This window comes from Aedes albopictus, chromosome 1, assembly GCF_035046485.1.
Source record: "Aedes albopictus strain Foshan chromosome 1, AalbF5, whole genome shotgun sequence".
Taxonomy (NCBI): Eukaryota; Metazoa; Arthropoda; class Insecta; order Diptera; family Culicidae; genus Aedes; species Aedes albopictus.
Genome location: NC_085136.1, coordinates 306,851,254 through 306,873,683, shown reverse-complemented (window position 1 = coordinate 306,873,683; position 22,430 = coordinate 306,851,254). Strand labels below are relative to the sequence as shown.

The 22,430-nt window shown below is 47.2% G+C and overlaps 3 protein-coding genes across 3 annotated transcripts in view; 2 read left to right on the top strand and 1 right to left on the bottom strand.

Annotated features, from left to right (window-relative positions):
• The first annotated feature begins 5,305 nt into the window (after nucleotides 1–5,305).
• Nucleotides 5,306–8,245, top strand: LOC134292056 (uncharacterized protein K02A2.6-like). Its single transcript, XM_062860754.1, has one exon. The coding sequence runs from the start codon at nucleotides 5,306–5,308 to the stop codon at nucleotides 8,243–8,245; it is 2,940 nt and encodes a 979-aa protein (XP_062716738.1).
• Nucleotides 8,246–17,155: 8,910 nt separating this feature from the next.
• On the bottom strand, nucleotides 17,156–18,993 carry LOC115269311 (probable cytochrome P450 6a13). Its single transcript, XM_029877916.2, has 2 exons — nucleotides 17,896–18,993; nucleotides 17,156–17,824 (listed from the first exon to the last, which is right to left on the bottom strand). The coding sequence occupies exons 1-2, from the start codon at nucleotides 18,977–18,979 to the stop codon at nucleotides 17,418–17,420; spliced, it is 1,491 nt and encodes a 496-aa protein (XP_029733776.2). The 5' UTR covers nucleotides 18,980–18,993; the 3' UTR covers nucleotides 17,156–17,417.
• A 351-nt stretch (nucleotides 18,994–19,344) lies between these two features.
• LOC115269314 (sodium/calcium exchanger 1-like) overlaps nucleotides 19,345–22,430 on the top strand; it is a 75,900-nt gene continuing 72,814 nt past the window's right edge. The window contains exon 1 of the mRNA XM_062847097.1: nucleotides 19,345–19,448. The gene's annotated coding sequence lies outside the window, so the exon portion shown is untranslated. The remainder of the gene's footprint in view (nucleotides 19,449–22,430) is intronic.

The window sequence follows — 22,430 nt, the reverse complement described above, 5'->3', positions numbered from 1 at the left end:
TTTCCCAAAGCAATGACGATTTCGGGAAAAAAAATCTTGCTTTCAGGAACACTTTGACTTCAGCCGATGAAAAGATCATGATATTCAACGAGAAGGCACTACCACCACTAGGTGGATTAATATGGGTTTTTAATCGGATTTTGAACTTCAGAGATAAATATAAAGATCCGGTCATAAATCACGTGACCACATTTTGGGCATGTCAGACCCCCACCACCTCGTCTATATACAAATTTTGAAATTTGTATAGAGAGTTAGTTAGACTTTGGTCTGCCCCTCCTCCCCCTAGAAGTCTACGAAGTTTAGGAACGGTCTCTAATGAAAACTGCATGTCATGGAAACTTCATTCAAGTAAAGTGATTTTCCTGTTGAGAAGGCTTTACATCATAGATTTTGTTGCAACATTGTAAAGACTCCCCAATCAAAACATTGATTAAAAATCTTATCTTGCTGATGACATCTTCAAGAGCTCTCCTAAAACTAGAACTTCCTGAATCTACATACTGTGAAACTCCTTGTTATCTTCTCAAACGTCACTGAAAACTTTTGGACCCTCTCTGTTACGCCCCTGGAAGGACCCAGCATCCCCAGAAACCTTTAGAAACCCTTTGAAGCCACCTGAAATATCTTGAAATGTCCCTGAAATCCCTCCCAGGTTACCAATAAGCATTTAAACGAGCCATATTTCAGCATTATCTACATTCCGCCTGCTCACTGCTACTTCATAGCAGTTCAACTGCTAAAGTGTCATAAATTAGCAACAGGATTGCCACTGTAAATGTGACAGCTATTTAGTAGCATTTCAAATGCACGATCTTTTGGGTCTTCAATAAAAAAAAAATACTGTCCAGCACATCCTAAATTTCATAAATTACCTCTTTTTGAAGCGCAGCGTGAAGAAAAGAGAAGAGAGAAATAGAAAAGGCAGCGGTAGAAAAAGTGTGAAACATACTTTCGTTTCAATAACGAAAATTCTGAGGGAGAAGCAATTAATTAGCTGTACATGGTCCAAGACCCTAGCGTACAATAGATTTTGAGAAATGATTGTAACAATCTTCTGTAGGATGGGCCCATTTGGGCTATTAACAAAAACCTTTTTTATGCCGAATTGCTTCAGGATGCCCTAAGGAGTTTCAGGGGGGTACCAGAAGATCTCAAAAGAGTTTCAATTGGTTTCCAGGGGGATGATACTCCTTAAACCCCCGGGGTATCATGGGCTACCAGGAGGTCTCAGTGTCATATAAGGTGATCTCAAGGGCGTATCAGTGTGCCTAAAGGGGCTCCAAAAGACGTTTCCTTAGGATCGTTTCAGAGGTTCACAGGGGCCTTTAAGGAAGTTCCAGGGGATCTCAGGGGACTCCATGGGGTCTCTGGAGTGCTTCAGCGGCCCAGAGTGCATCAATTGGTCTCAGGGGCGTTTCAGGGGAGCTCAGAGGGATTCCAGGGGTCTTAGGGGTATTTCAAGGGGTCTCAGGGGCGTTTCAAGGATTCTCATGCGCGTTTTATGAGATCCCAGAGGGTTTCAGTGGGTTTCCAGGGAGTCTCTGAGGCGCTTCAGAGTTTGTCAGAGGCGTTTCAGTGAGTCTCAGGGGTATTTTATGGGGTCCCAGGAGGTACCTGAAGGTCTCAGAAGCATTTCAAAGGGTCTCAGAGGGTACCTGGAGTTCTGGAGAGCATTTCAGGAGGTCTCAGGATTTTCAAGGGAGACCAGGTTATATCTTGGTCACTTCAGGGAATCTCATGGGCATTCCAGGGGATCTCATGGGGTACCACGAGGTCTCAGAAGTGTGCCAGGGGCTTCAAGAGGGTTTTAGGGGTCTCAGGGGGTATTTGGATGTTCCAGTAGTGTTTCAAGGGGTCTCAGGGGCTTTCCGGTTTCAGTGGTGTTTTAGGAGGTCTCAGACAGAGGATACCTAGAGGTCTCAGAGGAGTTTCAGAGGATCCCCGGTGGTTTCAGGGGGTCCCTGTTGGTCTCTGGTGCGCACCAGTCTGGACATTACAAGGTGGTCCCAGGAGATTTCCGGGGGTCCCTGAAATGGTATCTTAGATGGTTGAGATGTCGTTTACAAGGTTGTTAATCGATAATTGTGTTTAACGTTATCGCTCACTGCGATGATGATAAATTATCGCAGGATTTATCGGCGTTCGATAAAATTCGCCAGTTAACTGAAGTTAACTTTGAAAGTTTAGATAATAGCAATCTTAGTCTAAAATGTTTGACATCTACACAGGTTTGGGGATAGGACGATCCCATCGGACAATTCGGACCATTTCATCGAGAGTTCATCAGGGATTCCATTAGTAACTCCTTGCTTTTTTTTTATTCTTAATCACTTAACCTAATTTACAGCTCTATTGTCCACTGGGGCACTACGTGAGCAATTTCAATTGACAGCTGCACTTACATTTTATACAGCGCCTAGATTCTATTCTTTTTTTTATCGAACTGGTTGCCTTTCTGCTGCTTTCACTTTTTCTACTTTATACCTAGTAGAATGATGAGCACAAGGATGATGATGGATGGCCGTCGTTCCTTTCCAGTCCGATTGGGGGTCCATTATGAGTAGCAGTTCGCCGATGTCCAGGTATCCGGGTCCGTTTGAGCCATGGGGCTCAGAAGAGGGTCAGTACCAGTTGCTCTCGGGGAGAAGCAACTGACGAAAAATTGCAAGTGCCGGGGCTGGGAATCAAACCCATGACCATCCGCATATGAAGCGAACGTGTGACCAACTACGCCACGGGCCCCGGCAACTCCTTGCTTTTTCATCGGGGATCCTGCCATGTATTCCATCGAGAACAAGATCAATTTCATCAGAAACTCCGCAGGGATTCATCTGGAAATCCTACCAGCTATTTCAGCAGGTATTCCAACGTGAAATTTGCTGTGCATTCCATCGATAATTTTCCGGATTCCTTCAGAAGTACCACTAGGGACTCCTTTGGATATTCCTCCAGAAATCCTATTGGGAATTTCTACAGTAGTTTCACCAGGAGTGCCTCCAACGATTACGATTGGAAATTCCTTCGCAAATCCAAAGGGCTCCCGTTGATCACAGGCTCAAACCGAATACTTTTCTTCCGGGTGGTAGCATGGAAGATACGTAGCAGATTGCAATTCTCATTAATTTATTTTTTATTATGATTTGTAGAGACAAATGCCCCTCCTGGGTAAAGTTTCTCTAAATTAAAAAAGAAGAGATTTGACCATTTTTATTTCGAGAAAATTTATGTTTTACGTCCGTCGTTTTTTCTGGATTTCCAGACCTCCATTCTCCCTTTGTCACACTATTGTCCTCTACCTAATACACGTTCTGTCAAACTTTTCTAAACATTCTCTCCCCAAAAATTGAACGTAATTTGTGAACGTTGTTGTAGTAGATGGTTAGATACCTTAAGGAATCACAACAGGAATCCCGGAAGGAATGCCGAAAAAAATAACTAAAAGGATCCTTTCAGGATTTTTTGAAGTAATGCCTACAATAAAAAAAATCTTTGAAGAGATCTTACAAGCAATCTCTACAGCAATTCCAGAAAGGAACATCTGAAGCAATTACGGGAGGAATCCACGGAAGATTATCGACCCTACTACCCTACCTCTACCCTCTCGACCCTATCTACCCTACTCTCTACCCTAGTAACAATGACAACTGAATAACAGCTTTTTGAGCCAAAATTTTCAAAATCAAGCTTAAGAGTGGGTTATTTAGCAGTTGTACACCAATAATGATTGTTGGGTACCCTACCCTCTATCATAACCACTACCCTATCCTCCACACGTGATTTTCGCGACCCACCATAGAAATTACCTCATTTGTTGTCTGTTACAGTAAAATATTCTACTGTCCCTCGTGATCTCGTGACCGGATGAAGGCTGGCGACCCCCCTGGGGGGTCGCGACCCTCAGTTTGGAAAACCATGCTCTACCCTATATTCTACCGTACCCTCTACTCTAACCCTGAACCCTAGTAGGAAGTTAGGGTCAATACGACAGGCACGCTAAACGTGCACTATGCCATCGTGGTGCGAAAAACCCAACATCTTAGGAGGGTTATCCATGCTCTCTATACTGTACGTAATCCAACTTTCTACCCTACCCTCTAATGCCGGAAAGTCGAACCCCAGCCAGGGTTCCCGGAAAGCTGGGAGAGGGGGTTGCGACCGTTGGTGAGCCCTCAGCAGCCACAGAGTAGGGCGAACCAAGGAGAGGACCCTCCTTGGATTAAGGTATTGCGGAAGAAGAAGAAGAAGGCGAATCCGCCGGTAGAAGTACAGGACGCCAAGCCAAGGCGTAGGAGAGTACGTGCCAAGCGCGAGAAAGGCGACGCGCTCGTCATCAAGATGGAACAGTCCAAGTACTCGGACGTCTTACGTTGAGCACATAGTGGGTAAGGTGCGATGCAAAGAGATAAGAGATCGGATAAGCGTCGAAGCACACTCTGTGGAAACTATATGCAGAACGCATGAACCGTACATAGTGGATGAGTTGCGATGAGTGCGGAGATGCGATGGAGCTGCTTCGACGCATGTGAACGCAAGAGAATGCAAGAGAATACTTGTCGGGTATGGATTTTATGATTGCGCTCGTTGTGTATGTAAAGCAATGCGGATTTAATGTATTGGGAATGCTAGTAGGTAATATAAAATGCGTTAATATGTTGTTGTTTTTAAATATAACTCAATGCTTTTTCACATGACTTGCATTTTGATGAACCAGACGTAATAAAAATTTATCATACTGTCTATCGATCGCCATGTAAAATAACATATTTCATTGCATGTAAAATAGTATTCCATCAAATCGTTTAAGTTTTTTACAGCACATTTTTGTTATTATATGTGTATAAAAAAACATTTTATTTTCTATGTTCGGGATTTAAATGAAGTGATCAATGTTTGATATGGTCATTTGTTCAGTGCATGCTATTCATGTGCAAGTTAGACAGTTTAAGGGTTTTATGGTATTCAACTCAATTGCTAAAAGGATTCTGATTGAAAGGTTCTGCTTTTTTCTTTGTCAGGCAAAACTAGAAACGAGTGTGACATCGATTTCGATTGATACTCTTTTACTGTTACCAAACCATAATAAATATTAAGCAGATACCACAACCAGCCATAAAATATTATAGTACATTTGAATTTGAATTACATTCCTAATCCAAGTAGTCATGTGGTTTGTGGTATCCCATAGCAACCTAGAATTTTCACTCAGTCGAGTTCAGTTTGTAATTAGCTTTCAAATAAATCAGACGCTTTGTAAAAGCACGTGTAAAAGTTAATCGCAACAGTTTTTGGCGACGAGGATGGGATGGACCTCTTCGACATGTGGACGAAGCCATTGTCATCGTTCGTCAATCAGGTGAATCATTCCAATTCTAACTCCTTTTCTGGAAAGCACTTCCTCATGCGGTTCCCCGAAGTTTTTCAGGACACTCTTGGGCACTGCCAGAAAGCTCAAGTCAGCCTCCACCTGAAACCAGATGCCAGGCCGGTTTTCCGACCCAAACGCCCGGTACCGTACAACGCCATTCCTTTGGTCGATACGGAGCTCGAACGTCTGCAGCAGTTGGGTATCATCTCGCCAGTAGAATACTCCGACTGGGCAGCACCGATCGTTGCGGTTCGGAAGCCTGGTGGTAAAATTCGAATTTGCGCCGACTATTCGACCGGGCTGAACGCAATGCTGGAAGCACACAACTTTCCCCTCCCAACACCGGACGACATCTTCTCGAAGTTGGCCGGAAGCAAGGTGTTCAGCATCATCGACCTGTCGGATGCCTACCTCCAGGTAGAAGTCGATGAAGCATCAAAACGGCTGCTCACCATCAACACACACCGGGGCCTCTTCCATTTCAACAGGCTGGCTCCTGGTGTCAAGTCAGCACCCGGTGCATTCCAGCAGCTGATGCACACCATGATCGCTGGGATTGAAGGCGTCGAAGTGTTCCTGGACGATTTCATCCTGTTCAGCAAGACCAAGGAGCAGCACTATGAGACGCTGTGCACTCTCTTCAACCGTCTACAGGAGTACGGTTTCCGCTTGAAGCTGGAAAAGTGCCATTTCTACCAGGACGAAATCAAGTACCTGGGGCACATAGTGGACGAGAACGGACTACGTCCAGATCCTGAGAAAACAGCAGCCATATCTTCGATGCCGCGTCCCACTGATGTTTCCACTCTGCGATCATTCCTGGGGGCGGTCAACTTTTACGGAAAATTCATCCGTGAAATGCACCAACTTCGAAGGCCACTAGACCAACTTTTGAAGAAGGACGCAAAGTTTGTTTGGAGCGCCGAATGCCAGCAAGCTTTCACCGACATCAAGCGCATTTTGCAGTCGGACCTGCTCCTCACCCACTACGACCCTTCGCTCGAGATTATCGTGGCGGGTGATGCATCCAAAACCGGCATAGGGGCGGTCATCATGCATCGCTTCCCAGACGGACGAATCAAGGCAATTGCTCATGCTTCCAAGACGCTGTCGTCGGCAGAGCAAAACTACGGGCAAATTGAAAAAGAGGCGCTCGCTCTGGTCTTTGCTGTCACCAAGTTCCACCGCATGCTGTTGGGACGAAGGTTCAAGCTGCAGACTGACCATCAGCCACTCGTGAAAGTCTTCGGGTCGAAGAAAGGCATTCCCATTCACACGGCCAACCGGCTGAAGCGATGGGCGCTCACACTGCTCGGGTACGATTTCGACATCGAGTTCGTATCGACCAACAATTTCGGGTACGCGGATGTACTATCACGGCTCATCAGTAACCACGAACGTCCAGAGGAAGAATTCGTGGTAGCAAGCCTCAACGTTGAGCCTGATCTTCAATGCGTTCTGAACAGTAACCTCGAGCAGTTGCCAATCACGTTCCAAATGGTCAAGCAAGCCACGTCGGAGGACCCATCGATGCAGCAGCTCGTCCGGTTCATCAAAACTGGGTGGCCGAAAAGCGGAAAATCTATTCACGATTCGGCGCTACAATCGTTCTTCCACCGGCGGGAGTCATTATCAGTAGTTCAAGGCTGCGTGATGATAATGGAACGACTGGTAATTCCGGAGCGCTTCCGGAAAAAGCTGCTGAAGCAACTACACCGAGGTCATCCCGGCATCGAGCGAGTCAAGGCCATCGCTCGGGGTAGTATCTACTGGCCGAACATTGACGACGACATCGGTGAGTACGTTCGCAACTGTTCCAGCTGTGCAAATGCGCAGAAATCTCCACCACAAGCAGAGCCACATCCGTGGCAGAGCGCTGAAGGACCTTGGGAGCGCATTCATGTCGACTACGCTGGACCGACAAATGGGTTCAGTTATCTGGTTGTGGTCGACTCGTTTTCCAAGTGGCCGGAGATTTTCCTGACGAAATCGACAACTGCTTCTACAACGATTGGTTTCCTTCAAGAGGCTTTTGCCAGATTCGGCATACCGAAAGTGATTGTGTCCGACAACGGAACGCAGTTCACCGGCTACGAATTCCGTTCCTTCTGCGAGAACTTGGGCATCATCCACCTCCGCACCGCACCGTTCCATCCCCAGTCGAACGGGCAAGCGGAAAGGTTCGTCGACACGCTCAAGAGGTCACTCCGCAAAATCCAGGAGGGAGAAGGATTACCAGCATCTGCCGCACTCCAAACGTTTCTGCAGGTGTATCGAGCAACTCCATCCAACCTGCTCGAGGGTAAATCACCTTCCGAGATCCTGAATGGCAGACGAATGCGGACTACGTTGGATCTACTCAAGCCTTCTGTTTCAATTCCACATCCACCGGCAGCAGCCGGACCTTCCCGAACGCGACGATTTTCTGCTGGAGCAACTGTTCTTGCGAAGGTTCACAGGAACAACACCAGCTGGAAGTGGCAGTCCGGAGTTGTGATCGAGGCGATTGGGAATGTACACTACAACGTACTTCTCGACGCACCCTCTGGACGGAAGCGACTGATTCGGTCGCACATTGATCAAATCCGAAGCAACGATTCTGGAAAACAAGAAGAAGCGGAAATTGAGCTATCGTTATTTGTTTTGTTGGACGATTTTGGAATCACACCAAATGCAATGCCACCCGTGGAACCGCTAGCACCACTGGTTGCGGAAGATTCGTCGTTCTTGTCAGCACAAGAGCTACCTGACCTTCCTGATGAGCGAAATGAATCCGTCAGCCGACCTGGACCTTCCAGCAGTTCTACACCGTTGGTACCGAGACCAACCAGAACTATCAGGCTTCCACGACATCTTCAAGACTTCGTTCTCTCTTAGGAGGGAGATGTTACCAAACCATAATAAATATTAAGCAGATACCACAACCAGCCATAAAATATTATAGTACATTTGAATTTGAATTACATTCCTAATCCAAGTAGTCATGTGGTTTGTGGTATCCCATAGCAACCTAGAATTTTCACTCAGTCGAGTTCAGTTTGTAATTAGCTTTCAAATAAATCAGACGCTTTGTAAAAGCACGTGTAAAAGTTAATCGCAACATTTACCTCATATATGATGAATATTGTGTACTTGGGTGTCTACTCATAACTCAAAATAAAATTCCCTGAGTTTTCCACGTTTTTCCAGATGAAATTTTGAAAGTTTATAATTTTCTAAAAATTATAAAGGGCGACTTAGGATATCATCGCCAGGTTTGTTCTCTTCGTCATGAGGGATTTATGCCGGTCAAATTGCCTGAAACTTGATCATATTCAATTTGGTTGGGAAGGATTTGATGCCAACTCTGAGTTCAACAGGTTTCAAAAAGCCCCCCATGACGAAGAGAACAAAACTGCCGGAAATACGTAAGTTCCCCTACTCCTCAAAAATTCTTTCAATATTTCTGAGCATTATTCCTGGAATTTCTTCCAAAGTATCTTCCTGGCTTTCCGCAAGATTCTTTCACACGAGATATCTGTTTGAGTACGTCCCGATATTTCTTGGAAAGGTTTTCCGATATACTAGAGATTCTCGCAGGATTCTTCCTGAAGATCCATCCAAATCTATTCAAAGTTTCTTCAAGAATGTCGTAGCCATGCGGTTAGAGTCCGGGTGGATGACGGTTCGATTCCCGCTCCGACCGAGGAAAATTTTCACAAGAATAGCTTCTAATCCGTAGCCACTCCGTGTTAAGTTTCGTTCAATCGGTACAGCCGCCGGCTGAAGCCAGTGTCCATGCCTTTTTTAACGGTTTTCCGGGACAGCTATCCATAAACTATTGGATTTTTACCGATAGTTTTCCGATATTCCTCTTGTTTTCCTCGCGGAACTTCGTCCGCAGCTGCTTTCAAGATTCCATATGGTTTTCAGAACTCCTCCTTGGATGTCCTTAATATTTTTTCTCGGGATTACTATTCTCTCGAACTTTTTTCGAGATGTCTCATTTTCTCTCAGGTTTTTCCTGAAGTTCCTGTCGAGATTTCTTCAATAACACTTTGCGGAGTTTCTCGCAATATTTTATTTGAATTCCGAATATTTCTCCATGAATTTCCTATAAGGTATTTCGTAAGTTATCTCAGGAGACATTCTGAGGAAAACCCGTAGAAGAATCCCTGCAATTACTTTGGGAGAAATTCCTGAAAGAATATCCAGAATCTCGGGACAATTTCTGGTAAAGATTCCGGGAAGAATTTTGGGAATACCCGAACAGAGTAAAAGAGCTCAATAATAGCATATTTTGATACGGAGATCAAAAAGTGATATTTGTTTGTTTGAAATAAGAGGTAAAAGTACTGAAAATCTTCTGGAGGATCGACTGAGGGTTTTAATCTACGATTTAAACGGCTACGCAGTCTTGTAATTTGGGAAAACGAGGTTTATTATTTTAGTACCCCTGAAGATGATACAAAACCCCAGTGTCGAAACGTCGGGCAAATAATAAACCTCGTTTTCCCAAATTACAAGACTGCGTAGCCGTTTAAATCGTAGAGTACTGAAAATAATATCTCAATTTTACTCCTGGAACATCATCATCATAGCACATTTAGCTCTTGGTAAGATCTAACCAATAGCAGTGAGCTATTTGATTGATCTTCAAATAACAAATTTTGCTATTGGTTAGATGGTTCAAGAACAAAGTTTTGCTATTATTTTCAGTACATTTACCTCTTATCTCAAACAAACCAATATCACATTTTGATCGTCAGTACTTGACCTCTGCTCGGGTAATGCACAGAATATCTGTAAAAACTCTCAGGTGGATCACTATAAGAAATCCGGTACAACTACAAGAAACAGCCTGGCTCTGAAAATATGCAAGAGAAGAATTCAATGAGAAATATCAGCAATAACTCCTGCAGAAATCCCAGAAGGCACTCTGGAAAAAAAATCTTAGGGGAAAATCCAGGGTATTTTAATTAAGAAAAGCTCTGAGAGACATCTCATGACCAACATCGGAAGGAATCTTCTGAGAGAAGTTCCAGGAGATACTCCGAGAAAAATCTCAGGTAAAACTTCAAAATAAACATCGCAAAAACTTTTAACAAATTCCTGTAGGAGACCAGGAAGAACATCTCGAAGAAAGCCCAAAGCAATGGTTTGAAGATATCACAGGAAAAAATAATCTCTTGAGGAACTCTTGCAGTAAATTCGTGAAAACTCCTTCAGAAATCCTTGGAGAAACTTTAGTAGGAACCCCAGGAATAACTTCTTTAGCAACTCTGAAAAACGTTCTGTGAAGATCTTCTGGGGAAGTCCCAAGAGGAACACCGGAAGGAATCGGGTAAAATTTTCGTGAGGAGTGCCGAAAGAAATTCCACGATTTATCCCGACAGACATTCTTATAGAGTATTCGGAATAAATTCTGGTAGAAATCCTACGAAAATTTCTTTGAGCAAAACCCTGGAGGAACTCTGAGAAGAAATAGCATCCCCGTGAAAAATTCCAGGAGAAATCGGTTGGAATTCAGGAATCCTGGAAGGAATCCGGAAGTACACCTTTCCGGAAAAAAATCAAAAAGGAATACCAAGAAAAATAGCGTCAAAAATGCGGAATGGAATTTTATAAGAAATCCTGGGAGACATTCCAGAAGATATTGTTAAAGAAGTTCCAGAAAGAAATTCTGACAGAATTTCTGGAAAAAAAATCCTTGTAGCGAAATTTCTATATGGATTTTTACTACCAGGTTCATACGACCCAATGATTTTTTTTTCGGAGTAAAATTTCCCTGAGTACTCAAGAAATTCCCTGAGTATTCCAGGTTTTTCCCTGTTAAATAAAATCCCCTGAGGATTCCCGGTTTTCCAGGTTTTTCCAGGTAGTAGACATTAGAGACATCTTTTCTCGTAGATGTCGCCGAAAATTTTATAATAAAAAAAATCTATACTCTTAAATAATACATACTTGCCGAATTTTTGTTTCTTTTTGCCGAGATCAGCACAATAAAGTAATGTTTTAATGCCGAAAATCAGTATAACAGTCTCATATTGATTTAAATTGAAATCAACACTCAGATAGTTCAGTCCGGAAAGTAAAAATATGTGTATACATAAAGACATCCCTCACGCGGATATAATTACATTTTATACATTCTTTTATCAAATAATTAATTCAATAATCTCAATCTTGTACAGTTACACCAGATTTGTTTTTTGAACTGGTCGGTTTTTGCTATTGCAACAGGATCAAAATTGACTAAGTTATAGAAAAAAAAAACGGCCCGCGCAAAACAAAAAGCAGGTGCATTTTATCTTTCCGCTCTTACAGATGAAACGATCATTTCACTACCCACATCCAAAGAAGCGCTTCAACATACAAACGACTTCATCGATCAAATCACGCGAGTCGTTGATGCGCACGAAATAGGCGAAAAAGGATGTGAAAACAACATGCGCACCCTCATTGAAAACCTCATGCACTATGGTCTATCAAACTTCCCTCTTCTCATCTCATAACTTATCGCATCCGATCGCATCTCACCTTACCCACTATGGTCACAGCCTTAAAGGCGATGCGAAGCGACGCCAAGCTTGAGGGTCTTGGAGCTGACGTACGCAGTATTAGACGTACTCGTACGGGCGAGATGATCCTGGAGTTGAAGCGCGAGAAGGAACACAAGGGCTCCGCCTACAAGAGGCTGGCAGAATAGGTCCTTGGTGAGGGTGTAGAGGTGAGGGCTCTCACGCATTAGGCGTCTCTGAAGGTCAAAGACCTAGACGAGGTCATCGAAGTGGGGGAGCTCGTCACGGCACTGCGGCAACAGTGCGATGTGCAGGTGGCCGCCGCAGCCATCAGGCTACCGAAAGGGCCAGCAGGGACGCAGATAGCTTTGGTTCAGCTACCTGTGGCGAACGTCAAAAAGTCCGTTAAAGCAGGGAAGATAAAAGTGGGCTAATGCGTATGTCCTCTGATATTCCACGAGCCACCAGAGGTTTGTTTTAGGAGTCTGAAACCAGGACACAACCCGTGGGACTGCAAAGGCCCTGACAGGCGCAAACTGTGTAGGCGATGCGGCGCTAAAGGTACCGGGAAATCCGCGAACAACAGGCATCCGACGGGTGGTCCAAGGTGCCCGGCCTTCAAGAAAGCCGCAGTGAACAAATCACAGTGAGGGTCACGCAGTTGAACCTGAACCACTGTGACGCGGCTCAGCACCTGCTTTGTCAGGCGGTTTCTGAGTAGGAGACGGATATCGCCATCATAGCGGACCCATACCGAGTACCCGCCGGCAACGGCAACTGTGTCTCGGATGAGACCAGGAAAATGGCGGCGATATGGACGACGGGTAAATACCCCATGCAGGAGTTGATGTCTACTACCTATGAGGGCTTCGTGGTCGCCAAAGTAAACGGGGTCTTCTTCTGTAGCTGTTATGCGCCTCCGTGATGGCCGATCGAGCAGTTCACGCAAATGCTGCACCGCATAACGACCGTACAGGGCGAAGGCCGGTGGTAATAGCGGATGACTTTAAAGCCTGTGCCGTGGAATGGGGAAGCCGCGTCACGAACCAGCGGGGTCAGATCCTGCTAGAGACACTGGCCGTATAAGATGTCGACTTGGCTAATGTCGGTACCAAGAGTACCTTAAGTCGAAACGGTGCGGAGTCAATTATTGACGTGACCTTTTGTACTCCTGGCCTTACAAGTAGTTCGAACTGGAGAGTAGACGACAGCTACACTCACAGCGATCACCTGGTGGCTCGCTACAGTATCGACTACAACAACAGCAGACAACTAGTAGAAAAAGAGGCGGCTAGGCCAATGCCAAGCCCTCGCAGGTGGAAGACATCATACTCCGACGAAGGGGTATTTAGGGAGGCGTTCCGCCGTGAGCGAAACTTACTTGGTTCAAACGGCGACGAGCTGGTAGCGGTGCTCTCGCATGAGTGTGATGCGACCATACCTAGGCGAATCCACCCTAGAAATGGGAGGCCACCGGCTTACTGGTGGACCGACGCGATTACGGACCTGCGGCACGCCTGCCTACGGGCTATGCGGCGGATGCAGCGAGCACGATCAGAGGAAGAGCGAAACGAACAGCGGGTGGTGTTCGACGCTGCAAAAGCTGCGCTTAAGACCGAGATAAGAGCAAGCAAAAAGGCCTGCTTTGAGGGTCTCTGTCAGAGTGCCAATACGAACCCGTGGGGTGACGCCTACAGAATCGCTATGGCCAAGACGAGAGGTGTGATGGCTCCTACAGAGCAATCTCCAGAGATGTTGGAGGGGATCATTGGAGAACTTTTTCCGCGTCATGATTCAAGTCCTTGGCCTCCTTTCGGAGGACAGCCGGGGACTGGGGCTGACGATGAGGAGAGGGTCACCGATGTGGAACTTGCGGGGATAGCTAAGTCCCTTAGCGTAGGTAAGGCCCCAGGACCGGACGGAGTTTCCAACCTGGCCTTAAAAGTAGCTATTGCAGAGGCTCCCGAGATGTTCAGGTCTGCTATGCAGAAATGCCTGGACGAGGGAGTTTTCCGAGAAGCTTGGAAGAGGCAGAGCCTGGTACTTTTGCCAAAGGCGGGGAAACCACTCGGAGACCCGTCGGCATATAGACCAATATGCTTGATTGACACGGCGGGGAAGATGCTCGAAAAGATCATCCTCATTAGAATGTTGAGGTTCACCGAGGGCGAAAAGGGTCTTTCGAGCAACCTGTATGGCTTATAAAAACCGCCGAGAAAGCACTCGAGCCTAAGAGGAGGGGAATTCGCTTTTGCGCGGTAGTGACTCTGGATGTAAGGAATGCGTTTAATAGCGCCAGCTGGTCTGCTATTGCCGATGCGCTCTTGCGTCTGGGGATACCGGAGTACCTGTACAAGATTCTCGGAAGTTTCTTTCAGAATCGTGTACTAGTCTACGTCACGAAGGTGGGTCGGAAGTGCTTTCACATAACCTCAGGAGCCCCGCAAGGTTCCATCCTGGGTCCGGTGTTATGGAATGTCATGTACGACGAGGTGTTGAGGTTAGAGTACCCAGTGGGAGTGGAGATTGTTGGGTTTGCCGACGACATTACGCTCGAGGTCTACGGTGAAACGATCGAGGAGGTTAAGTTGACTACCGACCACTCGATCAAGGTTGTGGAGGCGTGGATGCGGAGCTGGCTCACCACAAGACAGATGTGACGGTTGTTAACAACCGGAAGTCGGAGCAGCAGACGGAGATCAGTGTAGGAGAGTGCAATATCCTGTCAAAGCGCTCCGTCAAACACTTGGGCGTGATGATCGACGATAAGCTTACCTTCGGTAGCCACGACGATTACGCCTGTAAAAGAGCCTCCACAGCTATTGCGGCACTGTCCCGGATGATGTCCAATAGCTCTGCTGTGTACGCCAGTAAGCGCAAGCTAGTGGCTAGTGGCTAGTGTTGCAACGTCCATACTTAGGTATGGCGACCCGGCGTGGGGCACTGCGCTAAGCACTAAATGCTACCGACGGAAGCTGGAAAGTACTTACAGGCTTATGTGCCTGAGGGTTGCGAGTGCGTACCGTACCGTGTCACACGACGCTCTCTGCGTCATTACTGATATGGTGCCTATCGGCATCCTTATCAGTGAGGACATGGAGTGCTTCGAAATGCGCGGCACAAGAGGCATACGCAGGACTGCCAGGGTGGCCTCTATGGTCAAATGGCAGCGCGCGTGGGACAGTTCCACCAAAGGAAGGTGGATCCATAGGTTGATACCGAGTCTAGATAGTTGGATTAATAGGCGCCATGGGGAAGTTACATTCTACCTAACACAAGTCCTTTCAGGTCATGGTTGCTTCCGACAGTATCTACATCGTTTCGGGCATGCGGCTTCTCCCGAATGCCCAGTGTGCAATGGTTTAGAGGAAACGGCGGAACACGTTTTGTTCGTGTGCCCGCGTATTCGTACAATGCGTGACCGCATGCTTGCCACATGCGGGGAGGACACAAACCCGGACAACTTGGTCCAGAGGATGTGTAGGGATGAGTTTGGCTGGAACGCCGTTTCAACGGCTATCACCCATATCGTCTGGGAGCTACAGAGGAGGTGGCGCGTGGATTCGGAAAATGGCTAGTCCAGATGCAGTACAAGAGGTGGTCCAAGGGTTCGGAGTAGGCTTCGTAGGTCATACCGGTGCCCTGCGGTCGAGATCGACCCTTACAGCGATTAAGTGGCCGCGGAGAGGAAGTCCCGGTAGCGGTGCTGTCGTGGCGTCGGTCTACTGGGTTGGATTCGAGCCCGCGGTTGGGAAGGGGTCCCCGGCAAGGGTCGGGGCAGGTGGAGACCCTGCTGTCAGCAACCTTTTGGTGCAGCTGATAGGGCCTGAAGGGTAGTGATACCCTTGCCTTCAGCAGGTCAGATCGGGTTGCACGTGGGCATCAGTTCTTGATGTCTGCAAAGCAGTTGGGCGCGGGCGGGGTTGACCCTGCCCGCCTTCCGAGGACAAAGGGAGTGGCGAGGACCACTCGGGAAACTGGCTAAGCGCCAGCATGTTACCGTGATGGACTTTCCAGAGCGAGTCATCGATGTTCGTTGCTGCTAGGCTACGCAGCTAACCTTGAGGGTGCGATGTGCACTAGCCCCTCTCTGAAGCGATACCTTCTTGGTGGTTCCGGAGAGACGAATGGTTTGGCGCCCATAGGAATGTGTTTTTGTGGGTCGAGGAGAGAGTAGTCCTGGCTTTTACTAGTGTTGTAGAAGACGGCCTTAACCCCACACTATCCTAACCTTCCTGTTAGGGTGTCTGTTGAGCAGATTTTTCCCCATGGTTTAGAAAAAAAACAGCGCTGGTTATTGAACAACTACACACCTCCATTTAGGTAAGAGAGTCCATATAGAATTTTTACCTTATTGAACTTCAAGGTAGCAAAGAAGTTTAAGAAGGACGAGTGGCCTGGAAATTGAAAGGGGGTCATGTGGGGTTTCAAGAGCGTTTCAGGAAGGGGGACAGAAGCTATACAGGGGAGCTTCATGGGCGTTTATGGGGGATTTCAGATGCGTTATACGTGGTCCGCGGTGGTTTTAGGGGGAATTCGAAAGCATGTCAGTCAACTTCAGAGAATTTTTGACGGGTTCTAGACGCGCTATGCAGGGCTTTTTGGGGGTTTCGGATGATCTCAGGGATGTAACAGAGAGATTTGAGGGGGTTAAGGTGTCCTACAGTTCCTGAAAATCCCTTTTGGATCACTGTTCTAGAGTGAGCTTCAGGGAGATTTCAGAGATGCTTTAAAGCCTTTCATAAACATTTCAGGCGATTTCATGATGATGCAGAAGAGATTTAAAACGTTCCAGACTGATTACGCCAAGGAATTAGCATCCCTATCCCACCAATTCAATGTTTTCGTAGCCAACATAACTGCGGCTCAAGCGTGAGGCTCAAGCTGACAGCCTATCGTTTAACACTGCAGCATTTTTTTTCTTCCCCTGTTGGGGAAATTAAGCCACTGCGTCCAATAGGCTGAACTTTTGTGGCAACACTGCAGCATAGTTTTAATGCTGGATGTTGATTCGATGACCTATACTCAATGGAGCTCTTAGAGATTCTTAAACAAACATTGAACTCACCACTTGTCAGCAAATATCTTCATGACGCTTTGCAAACATCACTTATATTCAACCATTGAAGCACACAAGTTATGTATGTAGATTCGATAGGATTCGTTGATTTATACTTAGGAATGTTTATTGGAATCTGAAATAGTCCAGTATACAAGGAATATACATGGAGTGTCACTTTCTAGGACTCCTTTCTAAATGATGGACGTCATTTGCTCCAGCGATTTATTCTTAATCATTCTGCGAGGGGTCACCAATTCAAGTTTATTCTTTTGTATTTCTGACGCAAATGCTAATCTCCACAATGACTTGCACTCTACCAAAACTGACCTTGTCATATCTCGTCCAGTACATTCACGACCAAAATAAACACACATTACCCTGCCGTATCACCGCATTTTATTCCCAATATCGATAACGCATCCAATCTTATCGCCTAAGCCGAGTGACCCATTATATCAAATTTCTTTGTGTTTTCCCCCCGTTGATTTCAAATTCTTTCAACCCGCAATCGCACACTGCCCTCCACCGGGCTGAGCACCAGCGCATTCGGCCTGAATTGCACCTCCCCTTGGTGGTGGGGATCTCCGGGCCAAACGAACCGAAAATTGCGTAGCAACGTCACTAGCCCAATTTTGACCACCAGCAGTCCAAACCGAGCTCCCGCGCATCCACGAGGACCGGCTCCGAATGGGAGGTAACTGTAGGGGTGTCTCGTTCGCGTTTGCTTCTCGCTGAACCGCTCGGGGTTGAATTTGTCCGGCTCCGGGAAGTGGTCCGGATCGTGGTGGAAGGCGTACACCGGGATGACGAAGAGCGTCCCCTTGGGTACGTTGTCCCGGGATTGGGTTGAACGACGGTACAGGAAGTCCATCGGGGGGTACTTGCGCATGGTTTCTGCGAACAAGAGAAAGTTGATTTAGGGAGGTTTTGGATGACCTGGATTGGATATGCTAATCAATACTTACCGTTCACGACCTGATCCAGATAGGTCATTGACATGATGACTTCGTACGTTAGCTGACCATCGGTGTCCTCCAATGAGTGGGTGATCTCGTCTCGTAAACGTTTCTGAATGACAACGTTTTTGGACAGCTCGTACAAGCAGAAGGTCAAAACCGAGGTGCAGGTCTCCATGCCGTATTTGACGAAGCTGTAGCACTCGGTGGTCACATCTTCCATCGTGAGCTGTCCTTCTTCGCGAAGTTTTATAAACAGCTGTAGAAGGTCGTTTTTCTTGAAACCGTAGCTCTCTCGATGCAACACAGTTGCACGACACAGTCCTGCGTAGAAGTTCTCAACCGTTGGTTCCGTGATCCGAAGACCAAATTTCCTAGCGAATCCAGGCATTGTAACTCCAATCCAGTGCTTCAGCAGTGTCATCCAACTGAATTCAGCTGCCAACCTTCCGTTAACTCGAAACTCTGTATTAGGCACTTGTATCGTCCGACACCGAATCCCAAACACACTTGTACCCATTACATGAGTTACATACCGCGATGCCCACTCGTGCACATCCTCTTCCCTGCTGCCAAGATTCTTCCGGATTTCCACCCGTAACTCATCGGCAACACTGGCAACCGTTCCGAACACTCGTCTTATCGTTTCCTCGCTGAACACCGGCGCCAATCGGTCTCGTCTATCGCTCCATCTGTCTCCTCTCAATGTAAACAACGTCTCGCTGAGTGAATCCACATGCGCGTCCACATGCAGCCCCCTATCAGGAAACCGTCCAGCATCCTTCACCAACAGCTCCTCAGCCAAGTCCGCGTCGGCCACCAGAATCGAAGGCGACGCCAGCAGGTTGAACCCTCCCGCTGCCAATCGCCGGGCCTTCAAGTCCCTGTACAGCCGCTGCCCGAGCGTCGCCGAGTGCTCGTCCCTCCAAAGCCCTTGGACATTGCCAAAGAGCAGATGTGGCCAAGCCACGAACGGAATCCTCCGACGAACCCAGTAAACCCGCCTGCTTTGTAGAACACCACGTAGATAAAGCCCCAAAATCGTAAATACCGTTAGGAGCACTAAAAGAATAGACGCCGCACCCGAAATCATCTGCGATACACTGACCCCGGGCGCGTTGACGAAAGAGTCTCGCGAATCTACGCTGCGCTGCTGGTAGCGACGACGCGACGACGGCTTATCGGACGTCAGCGTCGTAGATACGCGCGCAGGCCTTAGCTCTAGCTCTCCATTATTGTTATCGCGCGATTCTGTGCTGGGTGGCTGGCGATTGATAAGTCCCATCATCGATACGTAAGTCATTATCCGCGGGCTTTGTTTTTGGAGACTGCTATATCTGGGCGCGTTTGGAATAATCGAGGTCAACGTAACTGAAACTTTCAGAGTTTTTGTAATCTTGTAGAACACTGTCGTCCAAATTTCGAAACTAAACACTGAATCTTTCTCTCTCTCTCGTTACAGAACACTGTAGATAAGCTAGTCCAACGAGCAAATGCTTCCATCCTGATCGGAACTTCGTCCTGGAAGGAGCAGTTCATCGAAGCGATCACCGTCAGTGCCGGTAAGTTCTCTTGTAGTGTTACTCAATACCATCATAAAGTCATCTATATCTGTTCTTACAAAAGAATTTTCAACAAAATCGGGGCAGGATTCTTCTCAGAATCCGGAGAGGGTTCTCCACATAATCTGGGAATCACTCTCCATAGAGTACGTTGAGTAGTCTCTACAGAATCTTTTACAGAACACTCGAATCATGATCCAAAGAAATTGTGGAAAAATTCACCGATTCTTAACAGAGTCCAGAAATGAATCTCTCCAAAGTCCAGGAGCATTCGCTACAGAATCCGAGAAAAATTCTCAGAAAGGACTATCCACAGAATCCGAAGAGAATTCTGCACAGATTCTGAAATGGATTCGTCACAGAATTCAGAGAGGATTCTTCCCAGAATCCAGAAAGGATTCTCCACAGAATTCAGAAAAAATACTCTACAAATCCAGAACAGATTCTCCATAGAATTTGGAACGGGTTCTCCACAGAATGCTGTACGGATTTTCCACAGGATTCGGTACGGATTCTCTAAATAATCAATTAAGGATTCTACAGAGTTTTCGATGCGGGTTTTCCAAAGAATCCGAAGCGAACTCTCCACAGAATTCGGAGCGAACAGAATTCTGTAGGGATTCTCCTCAGAATCCTGACGAGATCCTTCACAGAATCACAACGGGATTCTCCTCAGTATCCTGACGGGATTCTCCACGAAATCCTAACAGGTTTCTCCACAGAACCCCAACGGAATTCTCCACAGAATCCTGACGGGATTTACCACAGAATCTGAACGGGATTCTCCCCAGAATCCTGACGGGATTCTCCACAGAATCCTGACGGGATTCTCCACAGAATCCTGACGGGATTCTCCACAGAATCCTGACGGGATTCTCCACAGAATCCTGACGGGATTCTCCACAGAATCCTGACGGGATTCTCCACAGAATCCTGACGGGATTCTCCACAGAATCCTGACGGGATTCTCCACAGAATCCTGACGGGATTCTCCACAGAATCCTGACGGGATTCTCCACAGAATCCTGACGGGATTCTCCACAGAATCCTGACGGGATTCTCCACAGAATCCTGACGGGATTCTCCACAGAATCCTGACGGGATTCTCCACAGAATCCTGACGGGATTCTCCACAGAATCCTGACGGGATTCTCCACAGAATCCTGACGGGATTCTCCACAGAATCCTGACGGGATTCTCCACAGAATCCTGACGGGACTCTCCACAGAATCCTGACGGGATTCTCCACAGAATCCTGACGGGATTCTCCACAGAATCCTGACGGGATTCTCCACAGAATCCTGATGGGATTCTCCACAGAATCCTGACGGGACTCTCCACAGAATCCTGACGGGATTCTCCACAGAATCCTGATGGGATTCTCCACAGAATCCTGACGGGATTCTCCACAGAATCCTGACGGGATTCTCCACAGAATCCTGACGGGATTCTCCACAGAATCCTGACGGGATTCTCCACAGAATCCTGACGGGATTCTCCACAGAATCCTGACGGGATTCTCCACAGAATCCTGACGGGATTCTCCACAGAATCCTGACGGGATTCTCCACAGAATCCTGACGGGATTCTCCACAGAATCCTGACGGGATTCTCCACAGAATCCTGACGGGATTCTCCACATAATCCTGACGGGATTCTCCACATAATCCTGACGGGATTCTCCACAGAATCCTGACGGGATTCTCCACAGAATCCTGACGGGATTCTCCACAGAATCCTGACGGGATTCTCCACAGAATCCTGACGGGATTCTCCACAGAATCCTGACGGGATTCTCCACAGAATCCTGACGGGATTCTCCACAGAATCCTGACGGGATTCTCCACAGAATCCTGACGGGATTCTCCACAGAATCCTGACGGGATTCTCCACAGAATCCTGACGGGATTCTCCACAGAATCCTGACGGGATTCTCCACAGAATCCTGACGGGATTCTCCACAGAATCCTGACGGGATTCTCCACAGAATCCTGACGGGATTCTCCACAGAATCCTGACGGGATTCTCCACAGAATCCTGACGGGATTCTCCACAGAATCCTGACGGGATTCTCCACAGAATCCTGACGGGATTCTCCACAGAATCCTGACGGGATTCTCCACAGAATCCTGACGGGATTCTCCACAGAATCCTGACGGGATTCTCCACAGAATCCTGACGGGATTCTCCACAGAATCCTGACGGGATTCTCCACAGAATCCTGACGGGATTCTCCACAGAATCCTGACGGGATTCTCCACAGAATCCTGACGGGATTCTCCACAGAATCCTGACGGGATTCTCCACAGAATCCTGACGGGATTCTCCACAGAATCCTGACGGGATTCTCCACAGAATCCCAACGGGATTCTCCACAGAATCCTGACGGGATTCTCCACAGAATCCTGACGGGATTCTCCACAGAATCCTGACGGGATTCTCCACAGAATCCTGACGGGATTCTCCACAGAATCCTGACGGGATTCTCCACAGAATCCTGACGGGATTCTCCACAGAATCCTGACGGGATTCTCCACAGAATCCCAACGGGATTCTCCACAGAATCCCAACGGGATTCTCCACAGAATCCCAACGGGATTCTCCACAGAATCCCAACGGGATTCTCCACAGAATCCCAACGGGATTCTCCACAGAATCCCAACGGGATTCTCCACAGAATCCCAACGGGATTCTCCACAGAATCCCAACGGGATTCTCCACAGAATCCCAACGGGATTCTCCACAGAATCCCAACGGGATTCTCCACAGAATCCCAACGGGATTCTCCACAGAATCCCAACGGGATTCTCCACAGAATCCCAACGGGATTCTCCACAGAATCCCAACGGGATTCTCCACAGAATCCCAACGGGATTCTCCACAGAATCCCAACGGGATTCTCCACAGAATCCCAACGGGATTCTCCACAGAATCCCAACGGGATTCTCCACAGAATCCCAACGGGATTCTCCACAGAATCCC